This window comes from Aspergillus steynii (genome assembly GCF_002849105.1).
Source record: "Aspergillus steynii IBT 23096 chromosome Unknown P170scaffold_1, whole genome shotgun sequence".
Lineage (NCBI taxonomy): Eukaryota > Fungi > Ascomycota > Eurotiomycetes > Eurotiales > Aspergillaceae > Aspergillus > Aspergillus steynii.
In genome coordinates this window covers 1,649,738-1,673,343 of record NW_020194398.1, presented here as the reverse complement: position 1 = coordinate 1,673,343, position 23,606 = coordinate 1,649,738, and the positions used below count along the sequence as shown (strand labels likewise).

Genomic DNA, 23,606 nt, shown 5'->3' with positions numbered 1-23,606 from the left:
ACCGTGGAATTTCTGCTCAAGTCAACATCTGCTTTGTAGACGTGACTCGGAAAGCCCATTTTGGCGATCACGAGAAAGGCCCAGAAAGGCAGGGGAAATTCCCCGTCGCCTTTCCCTCTTGCTCTTCTTCCTGCACATTCCCGCCCTCGATGCTCCAGCCAAAATCTAGATACAGGCAGCAAAGACCAAGAGCCCTGCTCGTCTCTTCCCCATCATATACTGGAAGAAATCTATTATAGTCGGCAGGATGACGCCCGCGGATCCCGCCAATGAAAGTAATTACCCGGCTCCATGCTAACCCGACTCGCTAGCATTCCACCAGGGCAAGAGAGAGAGATAGAGAGAACGAATCATCAAGACATCGTCCCTCAACGCAGCCCCACTTCCTGATACATATCCACCATCTGCTGCCTCACCGTCTTGGCCAGGGGCCACACCTTCCCGAGCACATTCAGCCCGCCGAATCCCAGCTGGATGCGCGCCTTGAGAGACTCCACCTTCCCGGCAGATGGAACCACCAGGGAGGCGGCCGTGTGGACAACGATGCAGATGGCTAGAGCGCATGTGAAGAAGGGGGTTCGGCTTTGGATGGGATTGGGCAGCGTGGCTAGGTTAGATAGGTGGTCTGCTGCTCGCAGAAACTTCTGAGAGTGAGGGTCTAGATCTGCGGAGCCGGAATTGGTCTCGCGAGCGGCTCGTAGCCGAGCGCATGAGGTTCGGCCGTTGAAGGAGGCGAAGCGCATGCTGGAGCGCGGATGATGGAGGTATATCAGTCCACTGTTATGAGGTTGTTTGTTAGTTGGCCTTTTCCTGTGTGGGATGGAGGTGGTGGGAGTGTTAATGTCACTCACATATAGGTGATCATCTCAGCCTGGAATAGCAGTTCGTCAAAGTCAGAGCTGTCGTATCCCGACCCCTGGGACGAAGGTAATCGCATTAAGGAAGATGCAAGGCTGGCATCGACGGTCTCGATGCGTGCCTCCATATCCATATCGAGCGACCGGTTCACTTCCATGACCTTTCCCAGGGTTTGGACGGCATGGATGCGATATGCAAACGATGATGGGCAGTGGCCCTGTCCGAAGGACCAGCTGCGTTCGAGATCGTTCAGAGTCTGTCGTATCGACATTGGCTATCATGACATCAGCAAGGTCCCGCCATGTAAAGGAAGGAAGCAGGAGAGACATACGGCGATCCCGGAGGTATAAGCATCTTCCGCACAAGGCAATCGGACATCTGTTCGTTGGCGACATAGCCGAAATGAACTTTGGTCTCTCATGGTGGCTAATAGTCCGTCGACGACGTAGAGTTCCCAGAACGTCCTGCACCAGCTCTCCTCCATCATGAAGTCTCCTTTCGAGTTCTCGAGGGCAAAGCTGGAGCGATGCATGCCTAGATCCAAGGCCAGATCGATGGCGGCCTGCATCGTTCGATGGGCACTCTCGTCCTGACCGTGTGCATGCTCGACAATCGCGAGCAACAGCATACCTTGAACTTTGAATCCATCTCGCACGGTGGAATCCGCAAAGATCGCATAGGCCGACCCTCGGAACTCTTCCTTAAAAGCTGGGTCAGGGTAGAAGTGGGCGCCGATGTAGCGCATGATGGACAAAAGATAGGCAGGAATGCGGTCACACAGGTGGGACGCCAGCGCCTTTCTTGGGACCAGGAGGGGGTGCGACCGGTGAAAATTTTGGTAATATAGCTGGATCATGGGATCATAGGCTACTCCCGGGGTGGACAGTTGCTCTGGCTCCGGCCAACTGATTGCATCGTCGGTCAAACTCGGCATGTCGAAGGTTTGAGGCGTGCCGAGCGACTGGAACAGCGCTTCGCCTGCCTGGGGTTTTGTAAGAATTCGGGGTCTTTTCATGACTGGTGGCAGGGTCACACATACATCCAGGTCTGGGGGGAGGGTGGTGTTATTGAGCCAATTGGAAAAGGCATCCGCGTCAAACAAAGGCACGTCGTGGTTGAATAAGGGCGACGGCGGGTTGTCCGGTTTGCTGCGCATCCCCCGACGGGAGCGCACATAGCGACACTCGAGATCCGAGGTCTGACAGCGACTACAAACGGGCATGAGCGAGTCACATTTCAGGTGTCGTCGCCGGCAGGGGACGCATGCCAGCGACGAGGGCTGACGGGGCGAGGATCTGGAGGTGTTCTGCATGGTTGGGCTTGGGATAGGCGAGAGACCACTCTACGGGCGACGGAGGAGGCCACGGGAGGATCGTCATCTTTTATTATGGACAGCAGCGAAGAGAAGAAGACAGCGTGGGGATGAATCCAGAGGCGATTCATTCCATGGAACGATTTTCTGATCCCCATCGATCCCGAGATCCCCGATTCGGCGACCAGCAGTCGGGGAGGAACGTCAGCAAAGACCCCGATCAGCCTCCAATTTCCCGTCTTTGATGCCAAGCCTCCATGCCTACACTCCCTATACTTCGATCCTCCAACTCACACGCCCACGGGGAATCTCAGCGGTGCATCCTTCGCCATGCGTCCCCCCCGGATGTTCACCTGCATCGCCTGGTGCATCAACCTGGGCTCCCGCAGCCCTTGGTCGCGCTCTGATCGCCATCGCACAAACGCGTCCTCCGTGCTGCCGTCTTTGGCATGTCGATTGCGCTCCCTCTGCTCCGCCACGGTGACATACGGCAGGGGATCGCGTTTCTGGTCGCCATCCGCGGTCGGAGGGTAGTCATGGCCCGTGTACAGCCTGTACTCGGGCGGAAGAGAGAGCAGGGTCTGCATCGACCGGTAGAGCGTGCGCGCGTCGCCGCCCGGAAAGTCACAGCGTGCGCTGCCCACGTCCGGATTGAAGATGGAGTCCCCCGTGAAGACGTTGGCCCCGATGCGATACCCAACATGGTCCGGCGTGTGGCCCGGCAGAGCGAGCACGGCGACCACGACGTCACCGACGGAGAAGCGCTCGCCGTCCGCCAGGAGACGATCGAAGGCAGCGTCCAGGTCCTCGGCGGGGACGTTGTATTTTGGGGCAAAGGTGTCCTGCACGAGGCGAATGCGCTGACCAATGCCGATCGAGGGTCGCGGCTGTCCCGACGCAAGGATCTTCTGTTGGAGATAGAAGGACGCAGTGAGATGATCCGCGTGGGCATGCGTCTCCAACAAATACCGGACGGTGTAGCCCTGCTGAGCGACGAGGTCAAGCAATGAGTCGGCGGACGCCGTGCTTATTGTCAACGAGACCGGGTCGAAGTCCAAAACCGGGTCGATAATGGCCGCCTCTTTGGTGGAGGGACATGCGACGATGTACTGCCATGTGCCAGTGGTTGGCTCGTAACACGAGTGCACGGTTGGATCCATCTGACCAAAAAAAAAAAAAAAAAAATACAAGGTTCGTAGGAATTCTAGACGGAAGGTTATTTTACTTCCTACAACTCAAATACTTGCATCAACACTGCATATTTATTTCCTCTGCGGCGCCAATCCGTGTCCGATCCATCAATCATATCCTCTTCTCGGCCGCGATGCAGTCGGCGAGAGCGCAGTTCCAGACGGCGTCCAGGTCGGCGACCTTAACAGCGACCGACTCAGGTATACAGAGCACATGAGTCGACCGAGCGAGTGGACACTGATCGGACGTGTTCGCCATGATCTCACACTGCATTCCAGTGGGGGGAGCAGCCATTAGCCATGCACTACTGCGTCCAAGGGGCTAGGACCAGCCAGACCCCCAGGCGAGCGGGCATTAAACCACGACGCATCAAACGCAAGTCTAATCCCGAGAAATTGGGGCAGCGCCAGAAAAAGGTCCCCGACCGCAGGCCCGGTGGCAAATCATCGCCATTTCTGGGCCAACCCTGTTTCTCGGGATTGGCGGGCTTCTTTTTTTGGGGGGATTCTACGCAGCACATCATGCCACCCACTCGGCATGTTTCAGACCTTCTGGAATTCCCTAGAGCCGGTTTGGAGGCTGACGCTGTCGGGCTTTAATCATTTCCCCTTTGGTTCCCGACCGCCAGCCGTGGCTTGGCGGTCTGTTGTGCTCGGAATATCCTGACGTAAGCAGCAGGATGGCGATGCATAATGTTATGCATTACAGACTTGAATAGTCTTGCTTCTCTTATCCAGTATGAGGATCTGTAGATGTCATTATACTTCCCCGATCCAAGCCACCAAAATTCATATGATTTAGACTCCCATTTGCCAACCCTCTATTCTATCCTCTCCTCTCTCTTCATGATAAAGATCGGCAAAGCAAGCGACATCGTAACCACGGACGTGACTGCATCGTAAAGTCAATATATATCATCCCACAAAAATCCATCATTCAACTCACGAGGAATAAACTGATACCCAAACGCCAGACAAACCTGCACAATCCCTCGAACCTGATCCGGCAACGACAAATGAAACCTCGAGTCAGCGAGGACATCACTAATAATCTGTCCCACGTAATCAGTACACGCTTTTCAAAAGATTATCAATAAATGAAATCAAACAGCATACCCGGTTCCTCTCCCCCCCATCCTGAACCCGAACCCCCATCTCATGAACAAAGCCCCTTCTCACAAAAACAGGACCAATCGCCGACCCGATGATCATCCCCAGCTGCTGGCTGAGATAGTAAGCTCCGATCGCGGGGGCGAGATGCTCCTGCGGCGCACGACTCGAGACACCGATGAACTCGCATGAGAGCGTGAACCCGGTAGCCGCGCTGATGGGGATGATGAGGAGTGATTCCCAGATGCTGCTGGTTTCGTGCCACGAGCGGAAGAGCAGGGCGGAGAAGACGATGCCGAGGATGATGGCGGCGATGGAGTGTTTTTTGTAGCGTTTGGTTCTGGGGAGGGTTAGTGAATGGATGCATAGATAGGGCTGAGGGGTTTTGTTATAGATGGTGGGAGGTAGGTACCGTTTGATGGTGTAGCCCGCAGCGAGCGCTCCACTGGTGAAGCCCACGCCGGGGAAGATAATGAATATAGACGCCACCTCGCCGGCGACTCCTTTGACTTGGGTCAGATACTCGGCGATGTTTGTGGTCATCTACCACGATTGTCAGTACGGTTATGGGAATGGTTTCGGAGAAGATCTTACCGCTAACCGGCCGATAAAAATGAGTAATTGGACTAACCAATACTGCCCGACGCCTTGCCAGACCAGCTGCAGTGGGACGAGTGGCCGTTTTACCCAGAGACATTCGACAAGAACAAAGGCGATGCAAAACACGGCGGACACCGCAAGCAGCTTGTAAATGTACGATGAGCCTCCCCCGTTCTGGTCTCCGACCGCGACCAAGGCCAGTAAAAAAGGCACGATGGCCGCTGCGAAGGCTGCTGTTCCGGCATAATCAATGCTTTTGAGCTTCTCGCCCCTCGAGGCATCTTTGTCTTTCTGTGGGGGATTTATGTCGGGCATGTAGACCTTTGCGAGAAGAAAGCACGCTAGGATAACCGGTAGACGACCCCCAAAGGCCCTGTATACTATGAGCAATGGCAATTCAGGGAACGGTGGCACTTACCATCGCCAGCCGAAAGTTGATGTCACTAGACTTCCCAAGGGCGCACCAAAGGAGCGGCCTATTAAGTTGGAGAGATTTGTGTAGCTGCGAAGCAGTGCGACTTCACTGGGAGGGGCAAAATCTGAGCAGAATAAGTCATGCGCTGAGAAATGAAAGTCCGGTGAGCAGTACCTGTGATCATAATGGATATCATCACGACCATGCCAGCAGAGCCGGTCCCGCCGATGGCCCGGCCGATTACCAGATGGTTTATAGAAGTGCCAATCGTGCTAAATTGACATTATTAACCAATAACAATGAAGGGAATAGATATACTAACCATATTACACATCCTAACCCGAAGAAAAAGTACCCAAGAAGAAGGGAGAATTTCCTGCCAAAGAGATCCGCCAATGCACCGTACTAAAGAATTGGGGAACTGAGTCAGCCTATAGTAAGATAAAAAGGGATATAAGAGCCAGCTTACAACAGGCAGCGCTATGCAATATCCTAGGTTATAGCTAGTAAGCAGGAGCGAGCTCTTAGAAAGCTCTTGGAAGTCGGAAGCGATGATGGAGTAGGTAGCCGTAACGAGAGATTCCTCTGAGCTGGAGAGAACGGCCCCTGACCAGCTGTCAGTGATCGTTGCACACAGCTGAATAGATATAAAATTTCATAATTACCAAGATAAGCAATAAGTATTGCTAGTTTGTTGGATTTTCCCGCTGGTTTTTGAAAACTCGCTACAGATTCGGTTTCGTCATCCTCGCCGTTCGATACTAAACGGTATTCTTCTGAAGGCATTGTGAAAATTCAAATTCACGGATGAAGTTATAAAAGTTCTGTCACTTAGTTACTGTCATTCTACTAAGCTGGACACAGTCAGGTGGGTGGCTTGGTTAAAAGGATGGCTGCCGCATGGCTGAGGGTCATTCTGTCCATCTCATCCCTTGCATGGAACATCAAGAAACTATTAGCAACCCTGCAATCTTCCCACGTGAGACGATCAGAGGAATCAAATGTGAGGAATGTGATATTTGTTAAGACGCGAGGAGAAATTACAAATGTCCCAATTTGGAAGAAGGGTAAATAGATCGGCCAATAGTTGTTTTCCGCAGGTCAGACGCAGATCGTCGGGTGCAGAAAAGTCAGCCACAATTCAATAACTGTGATTTGGCACAAATATCCTGTTGTCAAAATATTATTTAGATCCGACCCTCCGTTGCCCTGGCCAGGGATTTGAGTTACGGGAGTAATATAGAAATGACATCATAGGCTCCAGCCACGGACATGACTAGGGATATAGAACACTTTCGTGACCCAGTGGAACGCTGAGCCCGCCGGTGTATTCCTGAATCTGGTTGATTCATGTCGGGTGGCTTCAAGGCCTAGTCAAGTCGGTGATCTGACGTTATCCACGGTCCAGCATCGACATGCGCAGGAAACAAGGCTATTATCTCGGGGTATGCTTCTCGAACTGTACACCGACTGTCGTATCGATGTGTACAGTGAATTTTACACGTGAAAACGGCACTGATATCACGACATGGTCAACTGCGGTTATCGAAGGAGGGTCAAAGAGGGGATTGACGGGGTTTGCGGGATAGGTGTGGACTACCATCCGACGGAGCCTCCTGGTAATGGACATTTATCATGATTCATTGCAGTTGCCAGTTCCCGACGGGGTCTCAGGTATGTAGCGGTGGAATCTAGAATGGCCGGTGTGTATCACACTAGAAATCCATGAGGTAGGACAGGAGGTACTCTTCCTGCAGCGCGTGCAGAAGATTGCAGCGGTGGAGCTGAGTCGCAGGTGGCGCCTAACGGCAGCCGAAGTCTAGAACGTCTAGTCTATTGGATAGAATTCCTACAAGAGAGAGGTTCGATGTAATGTATGTGAATGATAGCATGGAGGCCCAAAGTAAGGATCTACTTAGCGGCTATCGAGTCTCGAGACAGGTCCTGTTCATGATTGAAGATATTCCATCATTGACGTTTGATGAGTTGGTTCATAGTGGGTGATAGAAAGAGAGAGAGAGAGAGAGAGAGAGAGAGAGAGAGAGAGAGAGAGAGAGAAGGAGTAGAAGAGAAGGCGGCACGTGAGACGCTTGGGCCTGAGGCGTGCTTCCCAAATAGGCAATCAGACCATACCAGCGATACCTGCCAAGACGATCTTAAAGCGTAGAGTTGGACAAAAAGAGCCCTCAGGATGTCCGAGATCTAGAATAAATTGCCAAATTTCCATGAACGACACAGATGAGATAGAATACCAGGCCCGGAGTCAATGCCGGTAGCTATTTGTAAATACGAACCCAGGGAAAGAACGGTGTGGGGAAGTAGTTGTGCAGGTAGTGGATGAGCTTGGATTATGTGCTTGAGATTTATATACAATTTATCCCTCCGAGGGTGGTCGTCCAGGTCTGATAACTTCAAACCCCTTCTCCTTCGGTTTCCGCTGCTTCCATCGCGGGAGCGTTCTGGGAGGTTTCGACTGTGAACCAGTGTCTGCAGACTGATTTGATCCCATGACGATCCTCGTGCGCCGATAATATTGATCAGACTCACGGACGGAATAATCGACATTAGACGCCCGGTCGGACGCGAGGTCATCTTCGTCCTCTTCGATTAGTTCCATACTGGAACCACCGGAGTCACCGGCGGAGTCACCCATATCCGAAGATGACGGCATCGAGCGAATGGTACGCGTGCCGTCAGTTGGGGCGTATGAAGAAGGATTGCGTCGCGGAGCTCGGTAGAACTGGCTGGCATCATCTGCAATGCATAATTCGCCTTCGGAGGAACCAGGTCGGGGAAGAGGTGTATGCGTGATATACGCGGTGATGGATTGATCTGGTTGGAATTAGATTCCGACCCACAAGTGCGATGGGATTGGCATACCTGGAGGACTAAGGGGAGGCAGGTGAGAAAAGCTCGTTCCTCGTTTCGACCGGCGCGACAGTTGATTTAACCCGAAGACCTGACGGACATTAGCCACGGCCTAATAAATGGGAAGATGAACTTACGGGAGCGTTTTGTTGGTCAGGCTTCATATCAATAAAGTGGGAGTCCAGAACCCCAAGCCTGACCAAGATATACATCGCACAATTGAGCAGCGATGGTACAAGGAACCCAAGGATTAGAGCCGATGCATGCAAAGAGAGAATGAAATATCCCACTAAGCCCTTTGATCCTTCGTTAAGTCCCACAGAGGGAAGAAAGGCACAGCTCATGGCCATTGTCGTCAGTCGAACGGCGGACAGACCGATGGGTTTCCACACCGACCCATTTTTTCGGTACAACAACAAACAGACAATCAGGGCGATTTCACAGGCAATAAGGATGATGATTTGCCCGATACCAGAGACCTGCAGAGCACCGATCGCGACACCCCTGATCAGAGGGAGCCCGTACAGAGCATCAAAGAACCACTTTCGCGTTGACCGTCCCGGAAGGGTGCTTTCACTAAAGAAAGAATCCTGTCGGCCATGGGCCTTCAAGTAGCGAACTAGGAAGCCCAATGAGACGCCGAGGAGCGCAACCACCGAGACAGCAAGAAAAGACCGATATACAGGGAAATACGTCATCAGCGGTTGGTAGAGCGAGAAGGTGGCGATGGGCAACGGGTAATAGTAGAGGACCATGCGGAGAACGCTCCATCCGGCGTGCTGCATGTGCGCCAGAAATTCCGTGCGCGGCTCGAAGGGCTTTGGAGGACCCCAGAAGGGGAACAATCGCCACATCCACTTGAGCAAAGAGGCGATTTGGATGATCACCACCACGACGAGCACCATGACCGACAGGTTAATAATAGCGTTGGGCCAAAGGTCGCTCATGGTCGTCGCTCCCAGAATTTGAGCCATCTCTTCTAGCCCGTAAGTTCCATTGAACGTATAAATGCCCTTCTCGACCCCGGGATATATGAACTGATGCGTGATGGGGCCATTGGCATAGATCAGCGATGACCAAGCCAGTTGGCTGACTACTGGCCTAAAATAGCCGGGATACAGCAGAGTAAGACAGCCAGACATGAAGATGAATTGGAGGTACTGCAAACAGTCCCCAAGGCCGGGAAGAAATGACTCGGCCGGGTCGTGGCTACTGTTAGCAATTTCATAGCGAAAGATGCTTGACTGGCGGCTCATATAGAACTTAATACCGGCAGCAATGATTACTGAGAGAAGCATTATGGTCAGTGGTATGCCCTTCAGAAGCTTCACGGCGGTCGATCCCAGATCAGGCGTAATATTGGCAGCAACGCAGGCCAATTCCGTGCCATTGTTCAGTGGAACACGAAAGGTCGTGGCGAGCGTGCTGAACCTGTGGGGGCTATCCAGGGAATAGGATACGAGGAATTCCGAGTGTATTCGAGGGTCCCATCTTTGCCAATTAGTATATTGCGCGAAAAATGGCCGCCGGGACAGATTTTACCTTGGAGCATCCATAGAGGGAACGGTCGGGCATCTGGCACTCGATTGCTTCTGGACTCCAACCGGGTGACCCAGGACACTGACATTAACTATGGGTTCCGCGTATGCATCTCCCAGCGCCTGACACTCGTCGTATTCAAGAATATCGCTATACAACCTCAGGGACAGCGTCGTCGAATCGGACACATCGAGTTCAGCACTCAGGCTGATCGGGTCAAACATGGGGTTTACCGGAGGCGCATCGGTTGGCGCGCAAGGGAAATGGCGCACAAACACGGCCTGACCGAGATGCGACCATACTAGCAAGAGAGTCAACAACATTGCGATCAGCATGTTGTCTGGCGACCAGCATGACGATGCATGAGAGAAGGAAGTCATCCAACGGGATACTTCTGGAAGCGAACGAAAATCTTCAGGGTGGGGCGGCGCTGCTTTCTACTGGTTCGCCAACGGTCTCCCCCTAAAAATATCTGGGCCGAGGTCCAATAGCGGATGGCCTAGAAAGCCCCGCGGCAAGGCTCACAGCGCCGATTGGTTCGTACCAAGTGGACCTGCTCCATAACAAGTCCCAGAAGGGTAAAGAGCATCGGGGGTTCCCCGAAGAGGCAGTCCGCTTTCTCCGCGCTCTGCCCTACGAGTGTCTCTCGGAGATGTTTATCTGATACACCTTTGACTAAGAGATATGGCACGGCCAGTTCGCCGAATTCTCCTCGGAGCCACCAAACCTCAAAATGGACTTAAAGTTCCAAGGTTGATGATCATGCATACACCACTGTATGGCCCCTCGTTCATAAGCAATCGATCTTGGCCATCTCCAGCTCGTGTTGCGCTCCTGAAACGGATGTGATATTCGCTTCTTGAACGGACCAACCGCCATTCGCTGGCCCCTGCAGAAGACAAGACCCTGGCAGAGGTGATCAACGCGATTGGGTTACTCAAATATCCCGCATTCCGTCAGATCCCCTTTCACGGGTGATGTGCATCTTAAGATGATCCTCGTATTCAAGGGGCACAAAGACTTGAATAGAAACCTACCCCCTGCTCGCGACATGATACTCGAAGGAGACACGAAGGCAGATCTCAATGTGATAAGCAGGTTCAACTTGAAAAGGGTCGTTCTTCATCCAATCCTAGACATAAATACTGCGTCTTGTACCTGGATAGACATCTCTAAATCCAAGCACGCACACTTTCACAGCAACGGAGTACAACATTAATTCCTTCCATACTGATAATACATCATGAAATTCACCGCCATCATCGTCGGCAGCTTGGCCTCCAGCGCCTTCGCCAGGCACACCTTCTTCCAAGCCCCTCGTAACTCCAGCAAGCCTGCCGTCGAGAAGCCGGACGTGGGAAAGCAGATCCTCGACAAGGCCATGACCGCCGCTAGTATTCCCTACGCCTGGGGTGGAGGTTCTTGCGACGGACCGTCGCAAGACCAGCCGCCCTACCAGTACGGCGACATCGGGTACGACTGCTCGGGACTTGTCTGCTGGGCTGTTTGCCAGATCACCGGACGTGATCTCTTCACGGAGGGTCTCCGCGTGACATCTGACATGTACTGTGCGTCGGAGAAAACATTGAAGTATAAGTGTGTCCCCCTACACACTACTGGCTATATAAACCAGGGAGCAGTGTTGACAGGTCGATAGGAAATATCCATATGAGGACCGCAAAGCAGGCGATGCTATCTTCTTTGGCGGCGAGTGCGACTGCGCTGATAGCAGCAGTATCTATCACGTTGGGTTAATGATGTATGTTTACTTTTTTTGGGGGTATTTGGCAAGCATCACTAACAATCACAGGGACTCGGGCGATCGCATGTGGAATGCTCCCAATGATCGAGTCAACAAGGTCCAGGAAAATAGCATTGCCAGTTTCGGAGACACGCCGTGCCCTTATGTTGTCCGTTTTACTTAGGGTCGTTTCGTATTCTTGTTGGGAATAAGTTGAGGTCGTGTACAGTTAGTGCTACAATCACTAAGCTCTGTAGTTTATTAGAGTCAGCCACTCGTTTGATGAAGAGAATTCAATAATAAATAGATTGCCCCCGTAACGAGTTAAACCATCAAAAAGAAGCTAAGAAATATCCCCCTCGTATCCCAGACCCTTTCTAAATCCTGAAACAATCAACCTCCTACACCGACGGCGCACTAGCCTCCTGAACAGAAAATTCCACCTTCAAACCCCAATAACAGCCGGATCCACAGCGACTAAAATCACCCAAAAGCCACGCCAAGACAAGGCTAAAGGCGACTGTCTTTCGTCGCCAGCGGCAATTCGCCCATCCCATTCACGCCCAGACCCCGAAAGTGCGACCATACAGCTGGCCACGCTAATGGCGAGGGGCCCTTTTGGCCCCCAGGAGACTACGCCGCATGTGTCGAAAATGCAGGGCCTGCAGAACCAAACAGGGGCTTATCGAACACTTTATCCTGCATGACTCTTGGTATATGATGCGCGAGATGGCCCCTTTTTCCCTGTTCCTTTCCCGCGGATCGTCCGGTCACATATGACGTGTGTCTAGTATAGTGTCAGGATGATAAAATCCAGCAGTCCGCGGTCAACGGTGCTGGGGTTTATCCTGGGATGGACCCTGTTCTCCAATCCTGTTTGGTCGTTGGCCGTGACGGGGTCGTCCTCGTGCACCGAGACATGCGGCGACAACGGCGTGACCTTCTCCACGGATTTAGTCTGCACTGACTCGTCATTCAACGAGACATCGAAGGGGCTGAAGTTAAAGAATTGTCTGCTGTGCGAGAGCACCAGCACGGCGTATGACTCGCCGACTCAGAACGACGTCTACTGGTTTCTCTGTACGTGATCGATCTCTCAGCACACCTGCGACTAGTTAACGAGCTGTGCCACTAACCAGAGCTACCGCAGTTAACCAGAAATACATCCTCCAGGACTGCCTCTTCGATCGCGAACCCGACGTCTCTCTCTCGCCGTGCGAATCCTCCTGTCTACCCCTTCGATCGGTGTTCAAGACGCTCTGGTACCAGGATGGCTGGATCCCGCAGTACGAGTACTGCGAAATGGGCGGGGGCGCGGTCGAGACGTATGCCGGGGACTGCGCAGACTGTTTGCGAGGGAAGACCGGGTCGATGTTCTTGGGAAATTGTGAGTCTGGTGATCATTGTGCGGGACTGAGCTCTGCTAACAACGTCGCCTTCAGTTATGGATACTTTGGATTCAGGATGTCGGAACAAGCCGAACGCGTCGGACGGAGAAACAGTGAAGTTGCGACAGGCGCTGTTCGCGACGGAGACGAAGACTTCGGTCCCGACGACGAGTGCCAGCAAATCGACCGGTAGTCCTACTGCAACATCGACAGCATCAACTGCACCCACCGCATCGGAGACATCGGCACCAGACGCAATAGCACAACCCGAGAGCTCAAAAACTAAATCCAGTCTCTCGACCGGCGCAGCAGCAGGGATAGGCGTCGGAGCCGGCGCAGGCGGCCTGATAGTCATTGCAGCTATAGTATGGGTGTTCTTTCTACGGAAGCGCAGACGCCCAAGCAACGAGAAATACGCCCCAGGATGGAGCGACGAAAGCACGAGTAGCTTGAAATACAGCGCACCACTGGCAGAAATGCCGGCGCCTGAGTTTGCCAACAGGAGGGAGCTGGAGGGGACTTCGCGGGCTGAATTACCGGGTTCATGACTTGGGCATGGGTAGACCCTATCCTGCCATATCCTATCCTACGTTATACCCTGATAGACATAATATAATCCCATTCCATGAATAACGACCCAATCCCTCCAACCTTGATAGAAACAAGACAAGCAAAATCACCTCCACGAGCTCTCCACCCCAACACTACCCCCCTTACACCCCGCAGGCACCGTAAACTTCCGATTGGGATCACTTTCCCAAACAAAGCTCCCGCCGGCCGTCTTCTTCACGAACTTATACTCGAACGTGGTCCCGACGGCCAACTCAACCGTGGCATCCCACTGATGATTCGCCGAGGTATACCGCTCCGCCGACAGCGCGACACCGTTGGCGGGATTCCAACTCCCCAGCTGCGCAATCGAGCCCGTCAAATAAACGCTCTCGCCGTACGTCGTGGTGACGATTTCCTTGAAGAGCACGGCTAGAGAAGACGCGGCGACGCAGGTAGTGGTGGTAGTTGGGCCGGAGGAGGTGCTGGTCTGAGACGTCGTAGTGGTTAGCGTTGTGGACGGCGTCGAGGACCCGCATAGTCCGCTGCCGCTGAGCCAGGAGGACGGGACGATGGCGCGCGGCTGGCCCGATGACATAGGGACGGCGAGGGAGCCGGATGAGCCAGCGGTGATGGACGTGCAGGTGTATAGTTCTGTGAGGGATGCGCCGGATGAGTAGCCCGTGTTGCTGAGCGTTAGGGTGTAGGAGGATCCCGAGGAGCCGCGGTTGCTGAGGACGGTGATGACCTGCGAGCCGGAAGAGCCTTTGCGCATGGCGAGGGTGTTGGAGTCTTGGTAGAAGGGGGTGTTCTGGCATAACATGTAAGAGACTGGGATTGTGCGTTGTGAATGTAAAGAAAGACAAGGAGGGGGGACTTACGCGAGACGTGATATATCCCGAATCCTTGGCCACAGCTAATCGACGAATGGCATTCGTGCGCGCGACGAAGGTATACAGCTCCGAGGAGGTCGAGTAGCCCGACAGCCAGGTGGCCTCGCGGTTATAGGGGTCTTCGCCGCCACCATAGTGCTGTTCCTGGCCGGCGTAGATGATGGGGATGCCGTCGGAGAGGAAGAGGAAGGAGATGACGTTTTTGGCCTGGGAGTAGTCGTTTGTGTAACTGAATCGATAGGTCAATATAAATTTCCGTCATGAGCTTCAAGACACATACTGTGCAAATCGAGGATTGTCATGGTTCTCGATGAAGTTTCCAAGCAGGGTCGGGTCTGAGCAGCTGGAGGCCACCGAGTTGATCATGTTGTAGAGGTCGCTGATGCTGCCGCTTGAGGACTGGAATGCGCGAAGAAGGGGGTAGTAACTGAAAAAGTGAGCAGGATTCTAGGAAGAAAGGTAAAACACTGACATTGGGTAGTTCAGCACTCCATCCATATAGTTCTGGTAAGGGCAAGTATATGCCGGGTCTCCCTGAAATACCTCTCCGACGCAATAAACGCCAGCAGCGCTGTTGAATCCCGGCCAGAAGGACTTCTCGACATGTTTGACCGTGTCCACTCTCAACCCGTCAACTAGAAGAAGTCAGGTTGATTCCACGATCGCTAGAAAGATACGCACTGGAGTATTTCGAAACCAAATCCCGGATCCAGTCGTACCAGATCGTCCGGACATTGGACTGCGAGGTGTCGAGATCCGGAAGAGAGACAGTGGTACTTCCTAGCCAGCAGTTCTCGACACTCGATTGATCATTATAGTTCGAGATGAGACAATAGGGATGGAAATAGCTAGAGGAGCTGAACGGATTGAAGACGCTGTAGTCAACCGAGGAACCGATGCCCTTGTATCCCTGTCGAGCAGATCAGTCTCAACAACGTAATAAACCAAGAGAGTAATATCCCTACCATGTGGTTAGGAACCACATCCACCATCAGATACATGCCCCGTTTGTGCAGTGCATCTGCCAGGCTTTTCAGGTCATCTGAAGTACCTAGTTTAGGGTTGACCTCGTATCTGAGGAGGTTAGCAGTCAAAACCTACAAGAACATAGTAAAGACATACATATCCTGCTGCCAATACCCATGGTACGAAGTTCCATCGCCAGTGCTCTCGTAGAACTGATCAGTCACAGGGGTGATCCAGATGGCTGTGAATCCCATTCCTTGGATATAATCGAGCTGTGGACATCAGCGAGGAGCTCGTCAACATGAAGAGTATCTCCTACCTGATTGATAATCCCTTGCCAGGTACCGCCACAATACTCCTAAGAAAGTGTCATCACAATGATCCCGTTAGATGGTTAGAATCACCACGTACGCGCTTGCTCAGGTCACACGAAGCCGTGGTGGACTTGTCCGTCCGACCAAACCGATCCGTCAAGAGGAAATAAATCGACTGAGAACGCCATTCCGCAGGCGACAAGGCCAGCACTGTTTGGAACAGCACAAAGAACGCCGTCACGAAGGCGTAGAAACACCTCATCTTGAGTTAGAGCAGTATAGATGAGACAAGCGTGAGAGACTGAAGCAAATTCTCTGTTGTCTACCACAGCTCCACGCGACCACACTCCCTTCTTATACCCTCTTCGCCACGAAGCCAAGCAATCCGTCTCTCCTTCCAAGAGAAAAGACAACCAGAAATCTCTCAACCTACCATTTGAAGCCCGGAGCGACATCCGTGCAACCAGACTAGACCATCACAACGACCATGCTACATGGCCCCGGGATAATAACTCAAACCACACGAGCAGCCATTCTACACGCTCAACAGGGATAAACCTCACTACCGACTAGTCAGCCCCCGCATCCGGAGCGCCCAGTCCTTCAGCCTAGGAAGTACCGGAAGCGTCAGGCCATTTTGCAACGCGGAGACCAGGAACGGAGAATCGTCGGGGGAATGATTGGATCGGGAGGGATGGAGACGAGGTGTTTAACTAGATATGCGCAGGGGTCGGCAACAATGTCTTGCGCTGGTCCGAAGGCAATTTCCCCTCTCTGTTGTGGCGCCGAAGCGTCAGGGATTATTGGTTCGTGGGCGATGTCGGGCCGGGATGGTGGGTTTGGATATATCCAGCTAGAACTGCAGGATCATGTGGTGGACAATGCTATTATAATCAAGCATGTACGGTACTTTATCTAATAAACCTTCCTGTAATATCATGAACACAATTGAAAGACAGAGAAAAGAATGCATTAACTAACCCTAAACAAGAACCACCACACCATCACAACCCCTGCAATCCATTACCTACAATCTTACAATCCCAGATAACCAACCCAATAAATCCCTACTTCTCCCCCACAACCACCGGATTAACCGTCCTCCTCCTGACTCTCCCCGCAGCATCATGCTCAGCATCCCAACTGGCCACCTGCTCCTTCGGAATCTTCACCAACTTATGCGCCACCGCCCCACCGTCCATCTTCAGAATCGTCTGCCGGAACTCATACCCCCCGAACATCGGCAACACCTTGATGTAAATCCAGTAGTAGGCGCCGCAGGCCGCGATACTATCATCAACGTTAGCACATGTTTGTCTCTTTCTCACCAGTCCCCGAGACATCAAGCCCGTGGAAAATGTAGAGGGAAAAAGGAAGGGAGAATCATACATAGCCAACCCGACAACCAAGTACGTCGCGTACCAGAAACTGACGTCGCCGCCGGTGGCGCCCTCGGTGGGTGGGTACCACGGTGCGACGAGCAGGTAGAGGTTCGAGAGGATGGCGAAGCCCACGACGACGTGCCAGGCGCTGTAGCCGGAATTCGGGAAGTTGAGGCGCTTGCGGTAGTAGCGGGTGAAGATGAGGCCGATGGCGAGGAGGAAGTTGAACAGGTTAGAGGGGTACATGCTGAGGTCGACGACTGCATTTCGATGGGTTAGTTTAGTTAGAGGATTAGAGGAGGGGGGGACGGACCGAAGTTGAAGGCATCGCCGGCTGGAGGAGCCAGGATCATGATGACGGTTAAGCCCCATTTCAGGGTGTAGGGGCCCAGAGGGGTGCCGAAGGGGCGGGTGGAGGTCCAGAAGCGCGTGAAGGGGAGGACGCCTTGTCTGGGTGGAATTAGTACCTAGACTAGATGGTGGTGAGGCTAAAGCATACCGTCCACATTCGCGAAGCATACGCGACTGCCCGATCAACACAGCCAGCAAGTTTCCGAACGCGCTGAGACAGATGAGGAAGTTCAGTGCGCGCGAAGCACCGTTGGACCCGAAGACTTTCTCAAAGAAGAGACTGGCGACGCCGATTTCCGAGTCGAGGATCTCCTGCTTCGACGCGGAGGTGAAGTATGCGATGTTGGCGAGGATGTACAGAGTGGCCGTTAGGGTCAACGAGATGGGGGCGCTCCATCGGAGGGTTTTAACGGGGTTCTAATGCGGTCAGCGAAGTCCGAGCGTTGATTAGAGATGATGGCCTACTTTGACCTCGTTGACCACGTTGAATGCATTCTCATACCCCATGTACGAGAACATGACCTTGACCAGGGCGTTGGTGGCGCCGTAGACAGACGCATCCGAGGTGCCTTCGAACGCGTTTCGGAAGTTGACCTTAGGATCAGGGATGGAGGACACATTGCCTCCGAGGACGACGAGACCGGTGATTCCGATACTGCAGACATGAGTTGTTGCTCACGAAAAGCATGTTCAGCTAGGATGCAACATACAAGATCAGAGTAATGAGCTTGATGACCCCGATCGCGTTGGCCAGATGGAGGGAGTATTTGGTATTAAACGCAAGGGCTAATCCAAATCAGCATTCAACATGAACAGAGCAGCGCGAGAGACCAACCGAGAAACGCGACGCTATACGACGCAACGGCGACACCTTTGAGCTGCCAATCCGTAGGCTCCGACTCGGCCAATTTGAAGAGATACTGCGCCAGCACTGGAAACAATCAGCCGATGCCATAATCTCACGCGCAGATCACATACCAACGGCATTGCTGCTACTGAACGAGAACAGCACCGTCTGCATCGCAAACACTGTCGGAAAGAAATATTTCGGCCTCGGATACGACTGTTCCAGGTACACGACCTCCGATCCCGATCGGCTAGGAAAATAAGACACGAATTCCAGATAGACAGCCAGCATGCTGTAGGCGACCATGTAGCCGATGACCCAGTAGAAGAGCGAGAGGCCCACGGAGCCAGCGCCGCTGAGGACAGACGATGCTATATGAACCCTCCCGTTAGCTCGCGAATTCAGCATGAGAAAGGGGCCACCCACGCGTCGTAAAAACACCCGTCCCTATCATTTTGCTCAGGTTCAGAAAGATCACCGTCACGTAGCCTACCGAGTATCCCAACGGCGAATCTACCTCGATCGGAGCGCCGCTGGCCTCTTGGTAGGTGACCTCTTTCGAGTTGGCACCTCCCTCGGCATAAAAGTGCAAACTGCCATCGTCGATGATACTCGCATTGTCGGAGCGTTCGTCCTGCTCGAAGACAGTCTCCTTTGGCTTAAAAAGAGAAAACCCCATGGTTAGCACTCAGGGGGTCAGAAAAGCCGCCGATCGTAGCTCAGACCAGCGTAGCGCACCTCAGACGGTGCAGTGCGCGGGGGACCAGGATATTATTTATCTCTCCGGGATAACAAGCACAGGAGCAGATGTAGGATGCTCATCACCAAAAGCAATGACGTGATAGTCTTGGTTATCTCTCCTCATCCAACCACGTCCCCAAGGGGATCGGCGATGGGGGTGGATGGAAGCTGAGGTTGTCCATGCGGAAGTGCAGTTAGAGTGGCCAAGGCTTGTCGTCTGGTCAAGGTGACACCGTCCGGCAGAGAAAGTGGTGAGATCTGGCTGAGGGTTACATTCCCAAGATCTTGGGAGTCTAAAAGACCAACGTGGCTGGCAATTGCGAATCAGCCACGCTGGGTGGTGGAATGCCGTCGACCCCTAAACCAGCTCCATGTTCTAGGAATTGAACCGGGAAAATTCAAGCGAAAACCGATAAAATCAATCCAGTCCCTCGAGCAAGGAACGAATGGCTGAGGAGTTCAGCGAAGGTCTAACAAAACTGGCCGTGGCAGGCATAAATGCAGAGATAGCGGGATTGCACGATTGCAGGGAAGAATGACAGCATCGAAGTCGCCATTTGCCCCCGTTTTTGGTCGTGAAAATGCCACTGCCAGCCAGTAAGCTCGGGGCTGGGCGCTTGGCTGCATAAGCCGGTTTTACGCTTATCAGGGAAATCTCGCATCGCATTCAAAGGATGTTAATATTAGATTGAAAGACAGCTGCTCGCTTTGCTTCGGCCCGCCGAGATGGAAACTACCTTGAGACGACATGTCAAACATGAATTAGAAATACCACCAGAGAGCCAATAGCAGATAACAAAGAAAATATAAGCACAAAAAAAAATCACAGAGCCAGACGCCATAATACTCCAAAACGAATGATCGCTAAGCCCCAAGATAACCGTTCCTTCAAGTCCATGAAACGCGTTGAAGATCGGCAGGAACCTGCCAGTTATGCGCTTTACATACTCGCACATATGCCTCTACGGCCTCGCCCACCGAATAATCACCCCTGCGGTGCATATCGAGCCGTGCTGGCTGCGGATCCGTGCTCGTGATCGCCATGCGGACCTGCAACAAGACACTTTCGATACTGGAAACCGGAGACCAGCCCGACGTGGTGAGGAGCTCCATACAGAGTGCTCCTCCAGACGTGACATGCCCACCACCTCCGTTGCTGAACATGACAAATCGCGGGCGTATAACTCGCACGAATGGTGGGGACATGGGGAACTGGGGAGGAAAGCGGAGCTCCAGCACCACGCTCTGGAGGCCAACTTTCTTGAGATCTTGAGCCAGCGGCAAACTAGGCTCAAAGCTGTGCAGCTCGACAATCCACTGGTAAACATTTTCGACCAGGTTATGATCAATGTACCATCCCAGCTCATGCAACGGCACCTTCTTCTGAGCTTTCAATGTCGCTTGTAAATGTTGCTGAAGGGTCCTGGTGGCTCGAGAGGTCGCGTACTGAGGTTGTCCCAGTAGTTTGATCGATCCTTCCTGCAATGATCCAGGACGGAAGTCTGTCAACAATGAGGAGTCCTGCCGCTGGCCATTATCGAAATCTCCCTCGCCACATCGTTTCTGGAGAGCTTCCTCGACGTCCCCCTCCAGTAACATGCGATCTTCCGGGAGCGTGATGACACTGTTGCTATCGTCATCGCCATTGTCCTTACCCAGTAGCGAGAGTTTTATTCTAGCACGACCAGACTTCTTTTTGGGTGAATTGCGATCAGTGGTCATCCCGCGACTGCTCAAGGCAGAGAGAGGGATGACAACGGCAGCCGTACCGGGACCTATAGCCCGATGCTGAGGGTCTTGGTAATAAGCAGATGCTGGAGCGACATCGGCAGAAGGCTTCGAGGAGTCCTGACATTGAATGAACAAATATCTCGGCTGGATCCACTCAAGTTGCCGGACAACGTAACAGGCCTGGGATTGGACAAACTCCTTGGGGGCATTAACCACCTCGTTCAACGATATCGCACTTGACACCCGTAACAAGCTGTTAGGCCAGGACGACTGGCTGAAGCGCTGCGAGTAACCAAGTGATAATTGGAAGCTATTTGACATGTACACCCCGTTTCCATAGGCACGGCCGTGTGCCATATGTTTGAAATGCAACCCTTCACGCAAAATGCTATGCCAATTGTACAGTGGGCTACCGTGCCAGGCAAACAGGGTGGGATACGTGAGATTAAGACGATCTGTCACGGAGCGCACAGCGTGAACAAATCGATGCTCCTTGTCGGGCGCTCCTTGGGCCAACCGAAATTGCATGTACCCATCAACACCAAAGACGCGATGCTCGGGGTTCTCTTCGTGCATGATGCAGGATCTATTCGACGCGACGATCCACCGCAGCACATATAACGCGGGAGGAGATATCCGCTCAGTCCACGTTGCAAGGGACATCTCCGAGGCCCCTTTACGATCGCTCTTCAAGAACGACCGTATCAGGTCAACGTTGGGCAGAGTGTCCAGAAGCATGCAGATTGTCTCCCGCTTATGTGCATCTCCTAGGGTGTCGAAATCCGTGTCGTACACGATGAATTTGACATCCGGCTTTAACTCCAGTTTGGGCGACTTAGGATGACGGACCGGATCGGCGAGCTCGTAAACCGGGGCGAAAACGGTGCTCATAACGCGGCAGTGCCACTGGGCTTGGGTGCCCGTTGGCATAATAGGCATATCCCGCTGCGTTAGGACTATCCAATCGCCAGGTTTGAGGTTTACCTTCTCGCTCACCTCAAGCTGCATCCGGGCAACGTCCAACTTCCCCGCATACGCCCCTTCTGGGAGCTGGGATCCAACCATCTTGGGGATCTTAAGGCCAAGACCACCGGGGAAGTCGGTGAGATAGCCGCTTGAAGCCCTTACATACGCGAGGCTGATGAGAATGTCGACAACATACGGCTGCGAAAGGATCTCCCACTCGAGGCTCGGGCCCATGCCGAGCTTCATATATTGGTAGAGACATAGCCCTTTAGAGCAAACATAGGGCTTGAGCGCCTCGAATCCATTGTCAAGCTTGCAGTAGCAGTTGAGGCAGAAGTCTACACATTTCACGAATCGGCGCAGTGTGAATTGCATTGCCACCAGAGGAAACGACAATGAAAATGTGCTCCGGCCGGGATCGGAGACATGGTCGGCTTTCAGAAACGCTGGCGTTGACTCGTCCCAGTTCTCAGAAACGTGGTATTCTGGCCGCAAGGGTTCTTGCCCCTCCCGATCATGCATCCGTCCTTGGCTGTCGTTGAGAAAGAGTTCTGCGCCCCTCCATGTGTGGCCGTAATTGAGTCGGTAGCCAAGTAAGTCGACGAAGTGATTGTTGAGCAGGGTTCGAAGTGAATCGCCGATGAAGATGGGCTTCAGCTCGGCTCGCAAGTTTCCAGCCTTCTCGCCATCACCCGAGGGACGCTTGTCGATAGAGGGGTTGAAAACCCTCTGAGCTTCATCCAGACTGGGCTTATACGTCTCACAGGCGCCAACATGCATCTCTATGGTGGATGTCCCTGTGGGTGCTTTGGTAAGAATGGCACCTAAGCGAGTATATCCCTGGGGATATCGAATGAGAAGCACGAGATAGTCGGAAGGAGAAACGTTCCAGGCCTTCATGGCCTCGTAGGAGATGCCAAGTTTGGCGATGCGGCACGAGATTGAAATGATGACCGGGCCGGCTAGATAACCCAGATAGCCGATCTTATATCCTGAGTCTTTGACAATTTGCAGGTCGCTTCGCAATTCCGACATGGCGATCGGAGGGTCTCGTGGTGCACTGAAGATCACATCGTCGTCATCTTCCCAGTCCATTTCTTCGTCGGACAGGAGGCTCGTCTCGCCGTCCAGGTCACCTTCGTCGTCGATCCCGTCAAAGGAGTCAGTCTGGGAGTTGAGGTCCAGAATGGCAGCGTCAAGGCGCTCGCTAATGTATTCTAGGAATTCTTGCACGGTCAACGTGCAATCCGCCGGCTGGAACTTCTCCAGCGCGGTCGATACAGCCTCCGGGATGTTATCTGTGGCCGCAAAAGCAAAGTATGTGTGGTCTTTCGGGTATTGCGAGGTATCCGGCACCGATATCTGAAGCTCAATAGTTTGAGCGTCGGACGGAGCGGTATAGGTGAAGTAGATGGAGCCATCATCATCCCCGGGTCGCACATGATCTAGATGTGCAAAGAGACCCGGCTCTAAGGCCTTTGCTAGGTCTCTCTGAAAGTCCTTGCGAGGCATTCTGAAGGAAGCAATCTATGAGAAATGAAAAGAAATGGAAAGATGTAGCGGGGAAGAGGGGTGCGCGATATCAACGCACGCAAGGCTGCAGCAGGAACAGTGACCGTTCTTGTACTGCAGCCTAGAGCTAGATCATCAGTAAGGGGAAATCAGAATCTCCCTTACATTCTCTTTCTGGTCCAGCGATGCAGGGTGAATAGAGACGGTCACGGAGGGGCAACAGAGGTGAGTGAAAAGGATGGAAGAAGAAGAAGAAGAAACAGTGGAAGACGACATCAGTCTGACCGTCCCGGCCCAATGCGGTTAAGCGCCTTTGTCTGGCAGGGCGTTTTC

The 23,606-nt window shown here is 53.0% G+C and overlaps 9 protein-coding genes across 9 annotated transcripts; 2 read left to right on the top strand and 7 right to left on the bottom strand.

Annotated features, from left to right (window-relative positions):
* Positions 1–268: 268 nt before the first annotated feature.
* P170DRAFT_9482 (Zn(II)2Cys6 transcription factor) lies at positions 269–2,315 on the bottom strand. Its single transcript, XM_024855444.1, has 4 exons — positions 1,898–2,315; positions 1,190–1,840; positions 852–1,132; positions 269–777 (listed from the first exon to the last, which is right to left on the bottom strand). Exons 1-4 carry the CDS (start codon positions 2,168–2,170, stop codon positions 369–371), a joined length of 1,614 nt encoding a protein of 537 aa, XP_024709496.1. The 5' UTR covers positions 2,171–2,315; the 3' UTR covers positions 269–368.
* On the bottom strand, positions 1,996–3,355 carry P170DRAFT_431822 (MBL fold metallo-hydrolase). Its single transcript, XM_024848127.1, has one exon. It carries the CDS (start codon positions 3,328–3,330, stop codon positions 2,461–2,463), a length of 870 nt encoding a protein of 289 aa, XP_024709495.1. The 5' UTR covers positions 3,331–3,355; the 3' UTR covers positions 1,996–2,460.
* A 725-nt stretch (positions 3,356–4,080) lies between these two features.
* P170DRAFT_460399 (MFS transporter) lies at positions 4,081–6,271 on the bottom strand (the record flags this gene model as incomplete). Its single annotated transcript, XM_024851937.1, has 9 exons — positions 4,081–4,252; positions 4,307–4,412; positions 4,477–5,013; positions 5,065–5,443; positions 5,489–5,609; positions 5,660–5,757; positions 5,808–5,890; positions 5,955–6,091; positions 6,151–6,271. The coding sequence occupies 9 exons, from the start codon at positions 6,269–6,271 to the stop codon at positions 4,182–4,184; spliced, it is 1,653 nt and encodes a 550-aa protein (XP_024709494.1). The 3' UTR covers positions 4,081–4,181.
* A 1,546-nt stretch (positions 6,272–7,817) lies between these two features.
* P170DRAFT_397304 (uncharacterized protein) lies at positions 7,818–10,250 on the bottom strand. The gene is made up of 4 exons (XM_024846166.1): positions 9,896–10,250; positions 8,491–9,844; positions 8,366–8,444; positions 7,818–8,317 (listed from the first exon to the last, which is right to left on the bottom strand). The coding sequence occupies exons 1-4, from the start codon at positions 10,225–10,227 to the stop codon at positions 7,860–7,862; spliced, it is 2,223 nt and encodes a 740-aa protein (XP_024709493.1). The 5' UTR covers positions 10,228–10,250; the 3' UTR covers positions 7,818–7,859.
* Positions 10,251–11,135: 885 nt separating this feature from the next.
* Positions 11,136–11,817, top strand: P170DRAFT_344431 (C40 family peptidase; the record flags this gene model as incomplete). The annotated part of the gene is made up of 3 exons (XM_024843460.1): positions 11,136–11,488; positions 11,550–11,651; positions 11,703–11,817. The coding sequence occupies 3 exons, from the start codon at positions 11,136–11,138 to the stop codon at positions 11,815–11,817; spliced, it is 570 nt and encodes a 189-aa protein (XP_024709492.1).
* A 406-nt stretch (positions 11,818–12,223) lies between these two features.
* On the top strand, positions 12,224–13,639 carry P170DRAFT_504975 (uncharacterized protein). The gene is made up of 3 exons (XM_024854256.1): positions 12,224–12,713; positions 12,784–13,020; positions 13,076–13,639. Exons 1-3 carry the CDS (start codon positions 12,437–12,439, stop codon positions 13,567–13,569), a joined length of 1,008 nt encoding a protein of 335 aa, XP_024709491.1. The 5' UTR covers positions 12,224–12,436; the 3' UTR covers positions 13,570–13,639.
* Positions 13,634–16,187, bottom strand: P170DRAFT_9306 (putative alpha-amylase). The gene is made up of 9 exons (XM_024855436.1): positions 15,841–16,187; positions 15,749–15,787; positions 15,586–15,701; positions 15,429–15,537; positions 15,145–15,373; positions 14,936–15,098; positions 14,744–14,890; positions 14,452–14,692; positions 13,634–14,381 (listed from the first exon to the last, which is right to left on the bottom strand). The coding sequence occupies exons 1-9, from the start codon at positions 16,003–16,005 to the stop codon at positions 13,698–13,700; spliced, it is 1,893 nt and encodes a 630-aa protein (XP_024709490.1). The 5' UTR covers positions 16,006–16,187; the 3' UTR covers positions 13,634–13,697.
* A 623-nt stretch (positions 16,188–16,810) lies between these two features.
* P170DRAFT_460395 (high affinity methionine permease) lies at positions 16,811–19,002 on the bottom strand (the record flags this gene model as incomplete). Its single annotated transcript, XM_024851936.1, has 9 exons — positions 16,811–17,033; positions 17,133–17,385; positions 17,439–17,575; positions 17,625–17,893; positions 17,942–18,131; positions 18,187–18,262; positions 18,312–18,407; positions 18,455–18,694; positions 18,750–19,002. 9 exons carry the CDS (start codon positions 19,000–19,002, stop codon positions 16,811–16,813), a joined length of 1,737 nt encoding a protein of 578 aa, XP_024709489.1.
* Positions 19,003–19,742: 740 nt separating this feature from the next.
* Positions 19,743–23,498, bottom strand: P170DRAFT_431815 (putative ubiquitin conjugating enzyme). The gene has a single exon (XM_024848126.1). It carries the CDS (start codon positions 23,271–23,273, stop codon positions 19,953–19,955), a length of 3,321 nt encoding a protein of 1,106 aa, XP_024709488.1. The 5' UTR covers positions 23,274–23,498; the 3' UTR covers positions 19,743–19,952.
* Between the last annotated feature and the right edge of the window lie 108 nt (positions 23,499–23,606).